This window comes from Perissodus microlepis, chromosome 16 (genome assembly GCF_051167445.1).
Source record: "Perissodus microlepis isolate ML-2025 ecotype Zambia chromosome 16, ASM5116744v1, whole genome shotgun sequence".
Taxonomy (NCBI): Eukaryota; Metazoa; Chordata; class Actinopteri; order Cichliformes; family Cichlidae; genus Perissodus; species Perissodus microlepis.
In genome coordinates, this window is record NC_140476.1 from 1,462,684 (window position 1) to 1,479,803 (window position 17,120).

At 44.9% G+C, this 17,120-nt stretch overlaps 1 protein-coding gene across 5 annotated transcripts in view; it reads left to right on the forward strand.

The window, feature by feature from the left end:
* lrp1bb (low density lipoprotein receptor-related protein 1Bb) overlaps positions 1-17,120 on the forward strand; it is a 263,247-nt gene that overhangs the window by 204,706 nt on the left and 41,421 nt on the right. For all 5 annotated transcript variants that reach the window (XM_084907632.1, XM_084907630.1, XM_084907631.1 and 2 more), the window contains 16 exons: positions 2,178-2,297; positions 2,957-3,085; positions 3,423-3,545; positions 4,788-4,928; positions 5,164-5,351; positions 6,427-6,610; positions 6,689-6,774; positions 9,566-9,688; positions 11,533-11,714; positions 12,027-12,226; positions 12,430-12,618; positions 12,755-12,903; positions 13,097-13,190; positions 13,373-13,489; positions 13,929-14,048; positions 14,822-14,941. In XM_084907632.1, coding sequence (XP_084763758.1) covers positions 2,178-2,297; positions 2,957-3,085; positions 3,423-3,545; positions 4,788-4,928; positions 5,164-5,351; positions 6,427-6,610; positions 6,689-6,774; positions 9,566-9,688; positions 11,533-11,714; positions 12,027-12,226; positions 12,430-12,618; positions 12,755-12,903; positions 13,097-13,190; positions 13,373-13,489; positions 13,929-14,048; positions 14,822-14,941 — 2,265 coding nt within the window. The remainder of the gene's footprint in view (positions 1-2,177; positions 2,298-2,956; positions 3,086-3,422; positions 3,546-4,787; positions 4,929-5,163; positions 5,352-6,426; positions 6,611-6,688; positions 6,775-9,565; positions 9,689-11,532; positions 11,715-12,026; positions 12,227-12,429; positions 12,619-12,754; positions 12,904-13,096; positions 13,191-13,372; positions 13,490-13,928; positions 14,049-14,821; positions 14,942-17,120) is intronic.

Below are 17,120 nucleotides of genomic sequence, written 5' to 3' on the forward strand. Positions count from 1 at the left end.
AACCATCTGCATCTCCACAAACCTCCTCGTTTCCTGCTCTAAAAATCACAGTGTCACCTGTAAACACGAGAGACTCCGCCTCTCCATCATCACTGCAAACAAGACGGCAGTCATCCTGTATCCCACCCACACCTTGTACCCACCTGTCACGCCTACTCAAAGGTGGCAAAAGTACAGCCTGTCTGAAGTACAGATACTAGTGTTTAAAAATACTCCAGTAAAGTACAGAAAATTCTACTTAAGTATTTGTACTTCATTACTCCCCACCTCTGCTCCTGCTGCACACCTCAGCCAATCATCTGCTTTCTCTGAGAGACAGAGTGACGCTCTGACCTCCTCTAAAGGTCTCCATCAGCACTCTCAAATCAAACCTCACATCTGAGGAGCTCTTTCTCAGCATGAAGCCACCTGCTGCTCATCGTCACCTCTCTTCCTGTCCTATGCTTCAGCAGCTGATCAGCTGCATCCTCTGCAGTTACTCCAGCTCTGCACATCAGAGCATCAGCATCACATCGTTGAACACTAGCATCTAATTCAGCTGTTTCTGCGACTGATGAAAGGCGTCCTGTGACTTTTATGATTCCTCGATCTTTGTAATCACTCTGCTTTCTGTGACACATGACCTTTGCAGAACCAAACAGCTTCATGTTAGCATGCTGACATGCTAAACTGAGATCATGATGCCAAAAGTAGCTACACAGTTAGCATTTAGCATCCACGTGTCATTCAGAGTACAGCCTCAGCGATTTACTTTTAAACGAGCAGCTCGGCAGCAGCTTACATAATTAAGACAAACACAAATAAAATGCGAGCAAAGGACTTAAGTGCGTGCCTTTGAAAGCATTTCTCTGCGATAACACAAATGTGGCCTTTCTTCCTGTGTAATTACCGAGGACCTCAGCCACAAACAATAGAAGAGGGAGTTCAGTGCAATTTTCAAATTTAATGCATTTCCGAGTTATCAGATTTATTTTGTAAATTGCCTGCGAACGTTGTAGCAGATGCATAACTCGCCAACACCATTTCCATTCCTTTAACTGGAAATGTGGTTTTGTGTGAAACGATAACGTCCTCGTGCTTCGAATGTGCTTCTGTCAGGGCTGATATGAATTACGCCATAATTCTTTGAGAAGTTCTGAATAGCTTTTCCCAGACAAATAGACAATATTCCCATCCCTCTGAGTTAATTATCATATAAAAAGCCCCATCCACTGATAATCTAACTGCATCGGGAATGTGCTTTGAGGAAAACGTTATTACATTTCAGAAATGTGAAATTCCACGGCTGATTAGACCAAACACTCGTTTGTCTCTTCACGATTCACAGTGCACTTTTCCACTGTGCAAAACACTATTGAGAATGAGACATGAAAGACTTTCTTTGATAGGTTTATCGTGCTGTAGACCTGCTGTTTTGTCATACACAGGAAGCAGCTGTTTGCATTTGAAGTGCAAATTTGGTATCGCACACGGAAAGTCTGGATAATCGTGGTTTCCAGATTTAGCTGTTTAATGTTTATCTCGTCCTTATCTTCCATCGTAGTATCAGAACACATAAAGTTGGTGCAAAGTCTGACAGAAAGGAAAGCAGCCCAGCGTGAGACACCCCCCACCCTCGGTCGTATCCATATTTGCTCGTGCTGCGGTCTGACCTGGTGCGCGCATCCCGTATCCTCCTCCCAGTATCTTATCAAAGCTCTGGCTGACTTTGCTGGGCCTGACATCAGAGAGAATGAGACCACAGAACATCTCGCCGGGGAAACGAGGTGCCTCAGTGACACAAATTCTTCCTTCTGCACACGGTAATAAAGCAGAATGCATCCTTGGTTTCCGGTCCCACTCCAGTATCGTTTCACGAAGAGCAAAAATGATTTGAATCAATATTCAAGTGATTTTATTTGATTTTATTGCCCTGTAACTACAATCCATCATTCCTTTTGGAAAAGTGCTGTTTGCAATGGGTGGTGTGGCAGCCATGTGCACGTATGTGTGCTGCTGAGCTGAAAAGCTGAAGAGAAAAACAAGCAAGCCAAGGGGCAAGTAGGAGTCAGCCCACTTTCTGAGTTTTGATTAAAAATGCTCTGCTCCCTCTGTAGGCTATGGCACATTTGTTGTTGTTTCCTCCTCACTTTGTGTGATTTATGGCACTGAAATTCCTCATCCACTGCCCTCTGCAGACTCGTCCTGCTTGTGGAACCAGTTCGCCTGCTCCAAGAACAAGTGCATTGCCAAACAGTGGCTGTGCGACGGCGAGAACGACTGTGAGGACGGCCTGGATGAGAGCGTGCAGATCTGTGGTTAGTGCCCTTTCAGCTGTCGTGCAAAGTCTGATGTTGCTGTAAAAGGTCACATTCGCCGTATCGCATTACAGCGCCGTGGCTTCACGTGCTCCTGTAGCCGAGCTGGAAATGAATGTAGAGAAATGAAACAATCTTAATGAGGCAACAAATGAGACTGCGGGCGTTTCTGATAATTCGAGCGAGCACTGAGGCAAATAGATTTTTCATCACTGAGGCCCCGGAGATATAACTATTTCAATGGGCAAATGAGATGTGTATGTAATGAATTTTACAATAAAATGAAACGAATACTACCGCAATAAAGAGACAGGAATTGCTGTGAGCACCGGTTGTATAATTTGGTTGTAATGGAGTGTCAAGGAAGAAACGGTCCACAGGCTCCTCACTTACAATTACTGTCCAAAGCAAGATCTGCATTTAGCTGTACGTGGCTAATTGAACGACTGTATTTACCTTTGTCTCATTGCTGACGTGCATCATTTATGCACCAAAGCACAGTCAGTATGTTGTTTCTGCACAGCGATGGGTCGAGTTTACTGGGGTCAAAACTGAGTATCAGTTGAAAGCGTTTCCAAGGTAACATCCAAACTAAACCAAAGACGTCCGCTTCTGATTGGATGCACTCTTTTGAAAGTGCGTCTGTGTTTTGCTCTCAGGCACGGTGACGTGTGCTCCGGGGCTGTTCAGCTGCCCCGGGTCTTATGCCTGTGTTCCAAAACGCTGGCTGTGTGACGGGGAGAGAGACTGTCCTGATGGGAGTGACGAACTTTCCGCTGCTGGCTGTGGTAAATTCTTCCAAACAAATTATTTCAAAGAACGAAGCTTCAAGTCGACGCGTGTTTGCACGCTGTCGTTTTGTTGCAACTTATTTTGTCCCACAGCAAATTAAGGAACCCACCAACCAAACGCCCACTCCTAATCTCTGCGTAACATTTATGTTCAGAGCAAACATGTGAAGCAGTGGTTAATAGATTAGGATTGTTCAGTTTCAGCCTGTTTTATCTGCATTCAGACATTTGATTAGCCCCAGACGTGATGTCATCTTCTCAGAGTACTGCATGTTTGGTTTTAGAGTGTTTATCCACAGATTAGCAATTTAACTAATTTCTTTTAATGCATCAGCGCCCAACAACACATGTGATGACAGCTCGTTTCGCTGCCGCAACAAAGCGTGCATCCCCCAGCGATTCGTCTGTGACCACGATAACGACTGTGGAGACGGATCTGATGAGTCGGTGGAATGTGGCAAGTAGATTTATCTTGTTTTTCATTTTTCTTATATTAACTATCACTGTGCTCGTGCTGAAAGCTGCACCAGGCAAGTTCCATAACAGTATTTTATAGATTAAATGTGTTATATGAATAATGTAGAAGAATAAATATTAATTCAGTTTCATTTATACAGCATCAAATCACAACAACAGTCGCCTCAAGGCGCTTTATACTGTAAGGTAGACCCTACAATAATACATACAGAGAAAAACCCAACAATCATATGACCCCCTATGAGCAGCACTTTGGCGACAGTGGGAAGGAAAAACTCCCTTTTAACAGGAAGAAACCTCCAGCAGAACCAGGCTCAGGGAGGGGCGGGGCCAGCTCAGACTCTGTAAGATTACTGCAGGGTCTTTCCAGGATGAAGCAACTTGAGGTGACCCTTGGTGTAGGAGCCTACATGCAGTTTAATTTGAAATGCATGCTTTTATTTTGATAGTGCAGCAGAAACAGGAAGTTGGGGGACAGTGGAGCCACATAGTTTTTTGACCTCAAAATCTCTCTTCATCCATTTTGAATTGAGCTTTATACGTTTGCATAATTTGGAGTTCTGTTGCTGTGGACCTGTTTGGACTTTAAAGAAACTATATCGAGGACTGTTGTCTATTTAAGCTACGGCTCCATTCGCAGGAAACCTACACTTGGTGTCATTTGGTGCTACATAAATAAAACTGAATTGATTTTTTTGTAATGCAGCAGTTGTGTTGATGTGATACTTGTAACTACACTGCAATGTTTATCATCACCAAACCACTTACCGTATTTCAGCAAGTGGCCGTCTTATTAATGTAAAGTTTAAAAAAGTGCCCAAAGGCAGTGAGCAGAAAGTCAGCGTCGGCCTGTGAATCACATCCTGTCCTTGTATGTTGGGCTGCTTTCAAACACGTGCACGACGTTCTGTGTTTATTAGCTTTACTGCAGCTTTGACTGTTTGTCTCGCAGAGGGGGGGGGTTCTCTGTGGCAGCCGTGGTTTATGATTACCGGCTGATGAAACGTGTGCATTTAGTGTAGCGATGTTGGCCAATGCAGCTGAATGCCATTACGCCTCCAGATCACCATGCTAATGACATTATGAACCATAGTCGTGGAAATCTCGCTTTTGCAGCTTGATTTGACAGAACTGATTTGGATTCAGCTAAAGATGCGCCCTAATCTAAATCGATGTCGCTGCCACCTGCAGTAAGAGAGCGGCTGTCTTTCTCTTTCTTCAGTCTATCGTTCCTGTGGATCAGAGGAATTTCGCTGTGGGGACGGGCGCTGCCTTCTCAGCTCTCAGTGGGAGTGCGATGGCTACGCGGACTGTCCCGACCACTCTGACGAACTGCCTCTGAACCTTAAATGTCTGGCTGCAGGTAAGACTGCTGTTTGGCTCTCAGCTGGAATCTCTCGTCAGTGTCATCAGCAGCACCAATCACCCAGGAAGCTGGTGCGTATATATGCTGCAAACAAAAACGGCGCTGCATCCCGGAGAGATTTACTTAAAGGGATTAATCTCCCAGGATCCACTGTCAGGTTCAAGTCATTCCTCGCCTTCACGGAGGAATTGCAGGGCGCTCTGCCTTCACACCCATGTCTTGCTCTTTTCAGGAAGCTTGTGCAATGGCTCCTTCTTCATGTGTTCCAACGGACGCTGCATTTCTCAGGGGAACCTTTGCGATGGCAAAGACGACTGCGGGGACCGATCGGACGAGAGGAACTGCAATGTGAACGAATGTTTGAACCGCAGAGTCAGCGGGTGTACGCAGGACTGCCAGGACCTTCCTGTAGGCTATAAGGTAAGTGTCGATGATGATAAAGACCAGCAAACCAAAATCAGTTTGCAATTCATGCAAAACAGCCTAAAAATGAGTCTCAGGGTTTCATCTGCATCTGGAACCATGAGTCACGCTATAAGGTGTCAAACACTGTGAACTACATTTTAAGCACTTGCATAAATTCCAATTCAGTAGCAGGTGAAATATGGAGCTGATATTAGCAGTGGTGGACCTGAATGATTAATGGCCGATAATAAATCAAGGCTAACTTTGCACTTCATTACACAGATAAAGATGGGTGGGAGTATATACAGCACACGCTGCCTCTCACTTTTTGAATAACCTTGAAAACTGTAAGGTGAGCTTAATGATATGCCAACACCTGCTCCCTCACTGCGCTCTGCGATTCTACGGTACCTGGCGATGGTGCGGGGGTCAAAGTTTAAGGCCACACCCCGGGAGTGTTATGGTGCCTTTGCCCGTTGTCGTTCTGCGGCGGTTTTATCGCTTCCTCTCTGAATTTTCTTCTCCTGCTCTTCCTTGTGATGGTGGTTTACAAAGAGGCTGAAAGCACAGGAAGCATCTCCTGATCGCAGCAGGGGCAGAGCTGCACGTCGGGCACGTCGATGCGGACCCTTAGCTCATCCATTTGTGGCCTGAACAGGAAGATCAGCAGAAAGGCCCTCAAGGTTGTAACTTGGGATAAGAAAGGGATTTGCAGCGGCTCCAGAGCAGCTGATTCAAGCACTTTCAGTTATTTTTTGGGGTCCTCGGTCACTGGAGTGCAGTGGAGTTTTTAAGCTGAGGAACAGTACGTCTAAATCATGGCTTAGATGCCAACTTCTGTTTGGTGCTTGGTTTGGGTGCTTTTTGCTGACCTGCATTACACTGAGGCCCAGAGATACATGGTTTGTTACTGCCAGCTGCTCTATAATTGCTTTGATGTTGCTTTAATAACAAAGCTGTCTCACTAACACAAGTTAAAATGTTAATAATTTGTCTGATTGCAGCAGAGGAAGCGTCGCGACAGCTCGACTGAGGCTTTTTGTTTCCTGCGCTCATGATCAAAACTCTTTGTTTCTGCTTTTGTGATCAGTGTAAATGCTGGCCTGGTTTCTATCTGAAGGACGATGGCAGGACTTGTGTGGATGTTGACGAGTGCTCCACGACACTTCCTTGCAGCCAGCGCTGCATAAACACGTACGGCTCCTACAAATGCCTGTGTGTGGATGGCTACGAAGCCTTGGAGCGTAATCCTAACACGTGCAAGGCTCTGTCAGGTAAGTCAGATTTTTTTAAGTTTCTCAGGTTTGCTCAGGGTGCAGAAGCCCTCTAACGATGCATGTTCCTCATTTTAGCTGAAGAGCCCTTTCTCATTATGGCAGACCACCACGAGATCCGCAAATTGAGTGTGGATGGCTCAAATTACACCATCCTGAAACAGGTAAGTGATACGTGCATGTTATTCTTGGATAGAGGATCATTAGATATTAGAGGCAGGCTACAGATAATCATCCTGTTCTTTTTTGTGCTTGAATGTCCGCTAACCCTGTTGGACTGATACCTTTACAGAGAGAAGTCCGTAGTAACACAATAGAAATTATTTTTGGTGCTTTGTTTGCCTTTAATCAGTCTGTGCTGTCCAGGGGTTGCACCCTAATGACCCTGTAACGCTGTTGCCCCATCATGCATTATTTTACATAATAAGATTTAAACTGTCTGCTGCCGTGTAATGTTCTACAGTTGCACTGACACTAAGATGGTAACATATAATGATCTAATATGTGCATTAACACAGTTTGATGATTTATTCTGAACACTTTTGTGTCACCTGGTTGAACCAGATTGAGTTTGTGCAGAGGTGAAACTTTATTCTCTGACCTTTAGCATCAAACCTACACATGATGCACAAACCTCTCTAACTTATTTTCTCTATTCATGTACGGTATTTGGTGTCCACCTTGATCTTCCAACCTCCCATAAAGGCAGAGGACAGTTGGCAGTTCTGATTGGCAATGAGAGAAATCGCCCAGGGGACCCGGAGGAAACACTATTTCAGTCATGCTGAGGTCTCATCTCTGCTGCTTCAGGCGAAGCTTAAATCTGACTGTTGAGCATCACAAATGGTTAACTGTGATTCACTGTAAATCACCTCACAGCCGTCCTAGGGTCTGCTGTCACGCTCATATTAACCTCTTGACTCGCTGTATTCTGCTGATTGCACTGCTGTTCTCATTAGCCACAGCTCACTTTAATCACAGCCTGTTATCGGCAGCTGACCTGATTTCACTTCACCACACCCTCACGTACCCGGATATTATAAAAATGTTTTTATTGTTACTTTTTACATCCGTGTTGTGTAAAATATGATCATTTGTAAAACATCTAAACAACATAATTAAATGAAAATACAAAAAAACATTTCCTGTTATTGTACATGTATAGTGAAATTCTGGAAAAAACAATAATATTAATAGTACAGTATAATAAAAATGTTATAGTACTGTGTTGCATAGAGAATAATCTAATTAATATAATGCAGTTGTGTACGTTCCTCTCTTGTACTATGAAAGATGCCGGCTTTTGTCGCAGGTCTGCTCCTCTTTGCACCGTGTGGTTATAGGAGCTCTGCTTTATTCAATATTTGAACAACCCGGAGGATTATTGGCAGGCCTGGTTATTTCAGGATGAGTCTCAGTGCCTCGTTGGTAGCTAAACCTTAACACTGTTCTCTGTCAGAAAAATTCAAGAGGCTACATCGAGCCTGAGTTAAAATCTAAACAGCAGAAGTAAAACAACACTAATTTGTTATATTTACACTTAGATATTTACCAGTTTTTGTCGTTGGCAGAGGAGATATGTCTGCAGAGAGAGTCAGGGGGCCTGGTCTGGGTTTAGTGTTCGTCTAGTTTCTTTCTCCTGTGTCTCCTTGTCTATGTAGGTTCCCCTTGTGTCTCTCTTCTCTGTGTCCCTCATCCTCTCTCTGTCTCTTGTGCCAAGCTTGCATGTCCCAGTTTACGTCTCTCCATGTTTCCTGTTTTATTTTGAAAGTCTTGTGTTTCCATGTTCAGTGTGTTTAGTTTTGCTTCGCCTGTGGCATCATGTTCATTTGTGTTGGACTGACTAATAATAACCCCAGAAGCTCATAAGTAATCAGACTAATTTTTATTTTGAAAATCTAAATATATCTGAAATAAGAAAAGAAAAGTTTTCATGAATGTCTCCGTGTCTACACAATGTTTGTACTGGAAAAGCAGCAGGATTATTTCCCCATTATATCAAATCCCCTTATTTACCAAGCAGTATTCAGAATTGGACATTATATAATCCATACATGTTTAACTGTGTGCAAGTCTGCTCTCACAACACACATAAAAACACACAAAACTATTCAAGCTCACAAACCAAAACAACAAACGGTCTGTGGTTAACACTAAACCTCTGAGCTCTGTGAAAATACTTGATTTGCTGCAAAATTGATGCAACATAATTTTGCTCAGACGAGTTTTAAGCAGATTCACATAAAAATCTAATCTGACTGAAATAAAAACAAAAAGAAAAACCGAGTTTTATACGGTCATATTGTACATTAGCTTTCAGTTATGTTTTCCCTCAAATTCATCAACAATCGTGGAACAGAATGAAAGAGTTATTTTTAAAAGTTTTATTTCATGTTCGAAGAATCCATTACGAGTGCTGGATTCTGCAGCGTCTGCAGGGAAACGAATGGAAAATGCAGCGGCGGTGGAAGCGCTGATAAAGGGGCGTGCAGGCTTCATCTCTATAGCTGGTGTTTAGAGTGAGAAAGGTCCCCCCAGGATGCTTTGGCACCTGTCTGTGAGGGTGTTGATGGTCTGATGAAGATGTCTCGTTTCTCCTGTCAGATTGTCTGACATCTTTCCTCAGCACCCGCAGTGTGAGACAGCGGGGTGGGGGCACTTGTTTTGTGAGCAGCTCTGTGTGACTGACAGAGGGGTCCTGTGAGCGTGACAGAGGAGGAGAGCACTTCCATCTTCTGTTTTGATAGACTGCAACGTGGTCTCGACTCACTTATCCAAAGCTTTGCGTGGTTGAAAGTACTGGAACCTATGGGAACATAAATCGATATCACAGTCAAAATCACATCGATGCTGGAGAAATCGAGCATTTCAAGCTGATGTTTCACCTCGGCCGATGCCATTAGCCGTTCTCGGTAAACTAAACCTCAGCATTTCCTGTCTTTGTGTGATTCTCAGGGCCTCTACAACATCATCCATCTGGATTTTGATTACAAGAAAGAATTTATCTACTGGGTGGACTCAACCAGGCCGAGTGGTCGAAAGATCAACAGAATGCGCCTGAACGGGAGCGACCTGAAGGTACCGCGGACCTCCGGTGCTGACTGTGCCACGCAGCGCCTCGTAGCACCCTGTCAAACATCCATCCACCTGCTCCAACCCTTTGTTAACTTCTTTTTCTCTCTTTCTGCTGTGCCGAGTTCTCTCTCAATGATCCATTTAAGCCATCAAGCTGCAGTTCAACAGCAACCTTTCTCTATTTTGAAGATGAGTCATTGCATGTTGCTTAAGTGGCTCATTATCACTGCTAAGATGATGCTGGTTATTTTTTATCCTTAGCAGCGTTTTTCTTTTTCTGTCAGCACTCGATGACCTGTTTGCTTAAGAGAAATTAATGCATGTTAGTGATAATGGGAATATCATCAATGGCTTTTAGATGAATGCAGCGGCCGTAATGATACAATGTAGTTTTTTTGTGTCATGGCCGAGGTTTCGCGCAGACCACGAGATTGAAGTCCGCACAATGGACACTGGGACTTAAGCAGAACACCCGCTGAGCGCCCCATGCCACTTCTCATTAAAATAACTGCGTGGGGCATTAGGCTTATTCAGCTCAATTACTTTCACTCTGTAAGGTTGAGCCACTGCCACTGCTTAGCAAGAGGACAAAGTGTCTGAGACACAGATACAGGAGCTTCTCACATCAGGCTAATTAAAAGAGTCACTGATATCCAGTCCTCATAGTAACGGTTGGCCACACGAGGAGGGCGAGACTATTGAGCAGAAGCTTTTTCTGTGGGTTTCTCTGCTTTTCAGAGATGTTTGCATTGCTTTGCTTTATTAGAACATTTCAGATTTTGGAGCACGCTGCTGCACGCTGCTGCTGCACGCTGCTGCATGCTGCTGCACTTACACATGCATGCATTTGATGGCAAATAGAAAAGTGCAGCTGTGGCATTAATTGTTGGTTTGCATAGAGTTGAAGGATCATTTCTCTGCATTTACCTCCTATAGCATAAGTAGAGCAAGTGATCACTGCTGAACTGCTTTTAACAGTGTTGCACACTGCAGTGCTGACTCAATAAAAACATCTGTAGATATGCCACAGCATTGTTTAACATCAAGCATGATTTTCCTCACACAGTTCACACACCTTGAAGATTTATATCAACTACCGTGGTTTTCTTAAGATCGCACTAGTTTCACACAGAGTCTATGGGAGGTGATGTGGTGCAGAGCAGGTGATACCAGGACCCCGAGCCCCATTAAATATGCAACCATTAAGTACACCGAGTACACTGTTCTCTGAACAAACACAAACCCGGGCTGTGAACTCATTAAGGCCATAATAAAGGAAGCACATTTTAAAGCCATCATACTTACTGGATGTCCTAATTTTGCAGATTCTATCACCTTCTGAAATGAATACAGTGATGTATGTGGAGGTCATTTAAAAACCCATCAGTGTTCTGTAGCTGCAGATATGCACTTTCTGTTTTGTTCATTAAACTCAGATTCTGCTGCCCGTTAATGATGCTGCATTTCTCAGTCAAACACTCAAACAAATCTGTCCTACTAACCACAATAGTACTAATTTTACTTCTGGATGTGTACAGTTGTTAAATACAATAGAACAGTTTAATGTGTCCTGAAGAAGAGGAGGATGAAGCCTTTCTGAGGGCAAATATCTCCCTATTGTGGAAGGGCGTGTGAGGGATTTAGAAAATGGCTTCTTAGTGGCACAATTCTTCTTTCTATTTCTATTAAAACTGACAGCACCGACCTATCAATAGTGCGTGCCAGTTCAGCTGAAATCCAATATATTTCTTGACATTCATCCATGAAAGAAAATGTTAATGACTTCTAAGATATGCGCCGGACAAACCTATGCACCAAAATTAATTTTTCTCAATCTCTGCTCCCAGATAGTCCACAGAACAGCGGTTCCCAGTGCCTTAGCCGTGGACTGGATCGGAAAAAATCTGTACTGGTGCGACACAGAAAAGAAAACGATGGAAGTGTCCAAAGCCAACGGGCTGTACCCTGCGGTGCTGATCAGCTCGGGCCTCAAGAACCCGACAGATCTCGCTCTGGACCCCCAGACGGGGTAAGCATGTCGTGGCTGCACGTTAATGCGTCCCTGCTTAGAAGGATCGTCGCAGCTTCACAGAGATCAGCTGTCACGTTTTCAGTTAGGCTCTTTTATGATCTCACATTAAGTTTAAATTGGAAGATGCATTTGTGTCTTGCACACCTGCTTTTTTGTTCTCCCATTGAATGTAATTATTATTTTTTATCTGAATCTTTGTAAAACCCTTTTATGGCCGTCATTCATCACCGTGTGCGCTACGCTACCACGCCAATAAAAGCTGCTGCCTCATGACAGCAGCTCCTTGACCCGTGCTTTCCTTCTGACCAGGTACATCTTCTGGGTAGACTGCTGTGATCCTCCTCACATCGGGCGCATCGGCATGGACGGCCGAGGGCAGACGGTTATCATTGACACAGAGATCTACAGCCCCACAGCTCTCACGATCGATTACACCAACAAGAGGCTGTACTGGGCCGACGACAACCACATCCTGTTTGCCACCATGGATGGCGCCCAAAGACGCAAAGGTGAGACGAAGGTGTCGCTCGGTTAAAGAACAGCTGCTTATTTTCTCAAAGTTAAATGAGGAGATTGTTTTCACTGGTATGTGATCATTATTCACACTGTGTTACATGAGTGCAGCTGTTACAGGATTAGCGGCACCGCAGTTGCTATGCAGAGTAGGACAGAGTGTAATTGAGGTCCGCTGTGGTTATTCGTCCCGTTCCAGTGTCCTACGATCACATCCAGGGAGTAATGGCGCTGACTTTGTTTGAGGACTTTGTCTATTGGACTGACGGGAAGTCCAAATCTCTGCGACGTGCTCACAAGACAACCGGCGCTCAAGGGATCGAGCTCCTCAACTCCTGGCAAGCCATCAAATCCATCAAGGTCTACCACTCCCTGCGCCAGCCCGAAGGTATGAAGTCCATCTGGCGCTCGTGTTCATTCTGTCCTCCGGTGCCGACGGCGTCCGTGCGCTCTGTGGTTTTCAGAGGAAAGCGGTTTGTGTGATCCGGTTTGAACTCGCTCACGTGCTTCTGTCTCCTCTGTAGTTCCCAAGCACCAGTGTCAGATTGCGAATGGGGGATGCAGCCACCTGTGTCTCCTGTCCCCCGGCGGGGAACACAAATGTGCCTGTCCCACGAATTTTTATTTGGCGGCCGACAACAAAACCTGCCTCTCCAACTGCACGTCCAGTCAGGTGAGCGCCGTCACTCTTCCCACCTCCTCCTTCTGTCCTGATCAGGATTTTCCCCTGAAGACTAATTGCTTGAGCGTCGTAAGCTTCCCTCTTCAAACGTGCACCTCAGGGCCGAGGAAACGTCTGCGTATTGATTTCTTTGAAGCGCCGACTGTTCGCGCTGACTTTAAACTCTGTGTTTTGATTTTGAAAGTTCCGCTGCGGCACAGACGAGTGCATCCCTTTCTGGTGGAAGTGCGACACCGTGGACGACTGTGGGGACGGCTCTGACGAGCCCGCCGACTGCCGTGAGTGCCGTGCTGTTTCAAGGTTGCTTTAGAGCCGCACTAAACCAGAGGAAGCCAGCCTCATTATTTTAGTGAGCTTTGAGCAATAGCAACATTGATTTGGCCGTAAGGACACTCGGGTCACAGAGCCTGCTACAGTTAAGCTGTTACTGTATATAGACTGAACCATGTTTCCTCAACAGCTGAATTCAAATGTCAGCCTGGGCGTTTTCAGTGTGGCACCGGCCTTTGTGCTCTTCCACCCTTCATCTGTGACGGCGAGAACGACTGTGGCGACAACACGGACGAAGCTAACTGTGGTAAGGATGGAAACGGCGCTCCTGTGTCGCTCGTTACCTGGCAGCATTGTTTCCTTTGTGTGTTTGGCTGCTACTTATTAGCACTGAACTAATGACTTAATCGGGCGATTAGTTTAGTCGGTCACCAGAAAATGAACTAAATCTGTTGTGATAAATAATTCATCATTTGTTAATAGGACTTTCAGGCCTCTGCTGGGTTCAGCCTCACAGTTGTTTTTCATACTTTTGTAAATCGAGCATGTTTGTGTTTTTCATTGTTGACAAACAAACCTTTGTCACCATCAGCTCGTATCGTTTTATAGACTAAATTATTAATAAAATCACTTCAAAGTCTTTGCTTCATAATTAAAGATGTTTTGATAAACTGACCTGTTGTCTGCTGAGTTGCTGCCAGTCAGTCTGAAACTGACTTCTTGCTTCTTTCTTTGCTCTAATTCAGAGACGTACATCTGCCTGTCGGGCCAGTTCAAGTGCGCAGGCAAACAGAAGTGCATCCCTCTTAACCTGCGCTGCAACGGCCAGGACGACTGCGGCGACGGAGAGGACGAGACAGACTGCCGTGAGGCTCAGCGTTATTACGTTTAGACTCATTGTCTTGAATGGCTTAACCAGGATGTTAGACTGGGGGAAGCTTACATGCATCCCTCAGTTGATCAGCATCCTAACGCTGCAGAAACAAACTGAAAAACAAGACGATTTAAGGATTTTGGCGTCTCTGGTTTAGAGGTATAATCGAACTGATTAAAAAAATCACTTTTTTTCAGTGCAGTTAGTGCGTTTCTGTGCTTGGACAGAATATATGAAGCCATTAAGTATTCCACAGACAACCCTTGTTATGACCTGTTTCTGTGGAAAGAGATTCGATATTGAATCACACAGAGGATAAGAAGAGATTTTCTCTGCAGTGATGTAACTCATCAGAATATCATACCCTATTCAACTCTTTCAGATTGCCACATTTGTCTTGCATGTGATTGCAGGAGGGGTGGGGGTGGAGGGGGGAGAAATGCAAGAAAGTCAGGAGGAGAAAGAGAGACTTAATGAAAGTGAAGCTAATTACTTTCAGGCCTTAGACTTCCAGCGTGATTGGATGTGGTTTTGAATGCTCTTTTGTGAGGAACGTGGCACCGCTGATATTAAAATGCCGTTTGAAACAATGTCAGGCTCTGTAACAAGAGGCGGCTGCTACCTCGCTAGATTGAAAATGTGTGTGAAGGAGATGTTATTGAAGCACTACATTTATTTCCTTTTCTGCAGCTTCTTCTACAAATATAATATCATATGATGTCTGCATTACTTTCTCCTTTTCACACGACTTCATTCCCTCCGTAGCTGAAAGCACCTGCTCCCCAGACCAGTTCCAGTGCAAAGCCTCCATGCACTGCATTTCCAAACTGTGGGTTTGTGATGAGGACCCTGACTGTGCAGATGGGTCGGACGAGGCGGACTGCGGTGAGTTAACCACAGTTTTTCGCTCGCCCTCGCTCGCTGCTTCTAGTTGTTTTTTAACTCGGGCCGAGCGAGAAAGACGTCGTCCCCGTTGTTAGTAAGAGCTGAGCATCACGACCTCGGCGTGCCCGACGTTACTCGTGAATATCAGCTCACAATTACAAAATCAAAGTGGGTGTGTTATCAGTGGCGCGCTGGAAGCCCAGGGCAGGGCCGGGGCAGGTAAAAGCAGCGCTGTGAAATCTGCATGACGTGCCTTTGAAAAGAGGAAATAAATAAAAAACCAGAAATTATCGAAGATTAAACATTTGTTTCCTCGTGACAGATGATGAAAGCTGACAGCTGCTCTTTTAGCCGCGTTTTGTCTGCACTCGAATGCATCTTTCTTATTCATCTCATCGCTTTTGTCTCAGAATCTTAATCAATCACGACTCGTCTCCCTTTTGAGGGAAATGATAATCAGTTCTCATCAAGCTTTTAATTTAATTTGCAGATCTGAAAGGACGGCGTTGTGTTCCGTTTTAAACCGCGAGCGAATAATAGACGTCAATAAAACGACAAAATAAAATCTTTGCTGTCCTATAAACTTGAAATTGAAAAAAGGCCGTCCTGGGAACAGTTCCCTGTAAACGCTATATTTTCCAGACCTCACGGTGACCTCATGAAACAGACGGATGTGGGTTTGAGGCGTTGCTCCTGTCTGCAGAGCGTTACAGGGGATTTACGGTGACCTGCGATGGAGGCTCATTCAGGATGGAGTGAGGCTCATTCAAATCTCTGTGCTGACAATAAGTGCGTCACTACTTGGAGTAATGCCTAAAATGCAAATTCTCCATTTAACTTGTTCACCTATCAGCCAGTATTCACTTTGATTTCACTATAAAAATATGTGAAAGGAGGAATTGTCTGTGATGATCTATAAATTCCTGCACAGCTGCTTTGTGATGCATGAAAAGCTTCTCATTCACTGCTGCAGCAGCGTCCATCGGGCCATCTGCAGGCAGCTGGACGCGCCTGCTGATAAATCTGCGCTGTGTGATTGTAGCAGGGCCTCGGTGTCGTTACGCACAACCGTCTGTGTTTACCTTCATTAAATTATATGCAAATGACAGCAGCCTGCTACAAAGCTCAGCAGCACACACAGCAGAGATGCCTCGCTCATGGCTGCATTTATGTTTTGCATACATATACAAGTTAAATAAAACTGCACCATCTGCCTCTGGCTGCAGCTCTGAAACGCTGCGCGTTGCATCATTTCCTGCCTTAGTCGTCATCAGGTGCCGTAGCCCTGCGATGACACAGGTGATTGGCCTGGATGAGAGTGAGCAGCGCTCTGCTTATCCTCCTCCTCTCCTGCTTCAACGTGCGACCCTCAAACGTCTCTGCAGCAGATTGTTATTACAGTTTGGTTCATTTCCAGCTTTCCTGCTTTTCATGTCAACTTGAGGCACCCTGAAGTAACGCCCAATTAATGTTTTGCCACTTTGTATACGTCACCGATGGCTTTAGCCTCTCAGCCTGTATTAGCTGCTCCTCGCTGTCATCTGAACACTTTTCACCACTTCGGAGCGCGGTGGGCTCCATCCTGCTCAGCAGCTAATGTAATTTCACTTTGAATTACCTGAGACTTTTTAAGGAAGTTTTGCTTGTTAACTTGGTAATGAGCTCCGACTTAACAAGGAAATATTGCTTCTTTTCCTCGTGTCACATCTTTTATATGCTGTAAGTGACTGAGCCGCTTCCTAATGAATGTCTGCCTCGTGTCCTCTGCTGCTGCACTCAGCTTTCCCTCCTGATTCTCTCCTCCTGCTGTCGTGTTGGAAAGAGATCCAGGCAGAATGTGCCACCCTCCTCTTTTGACACATCTCTTCCCTAACTGATAACAGCGTTACCTTGGCCATTATCCCTGATGATGTCTGCACAGAAATGACTTTTTAAAAAGGAGCTCTCGGTTTGACTTTGGAAAGCCATTCTGAGGAAGCATCAGTGGAGGAAATGTCAGCGCATCTGTTCGTCTTTTAAAAATAAATGCAGCTATTTTGAGTAATTTTTGCTCCGGCCATTAAGGTTTAACGGCGAGACGTCTGCTTTCATTTCAGGCTCAAACTCTCGGCCCTCCATCGTTTCTGAACTGCGAGCTGCCGTTCATATCGACAAACGCACACAGTCGTCCCAAAAACCA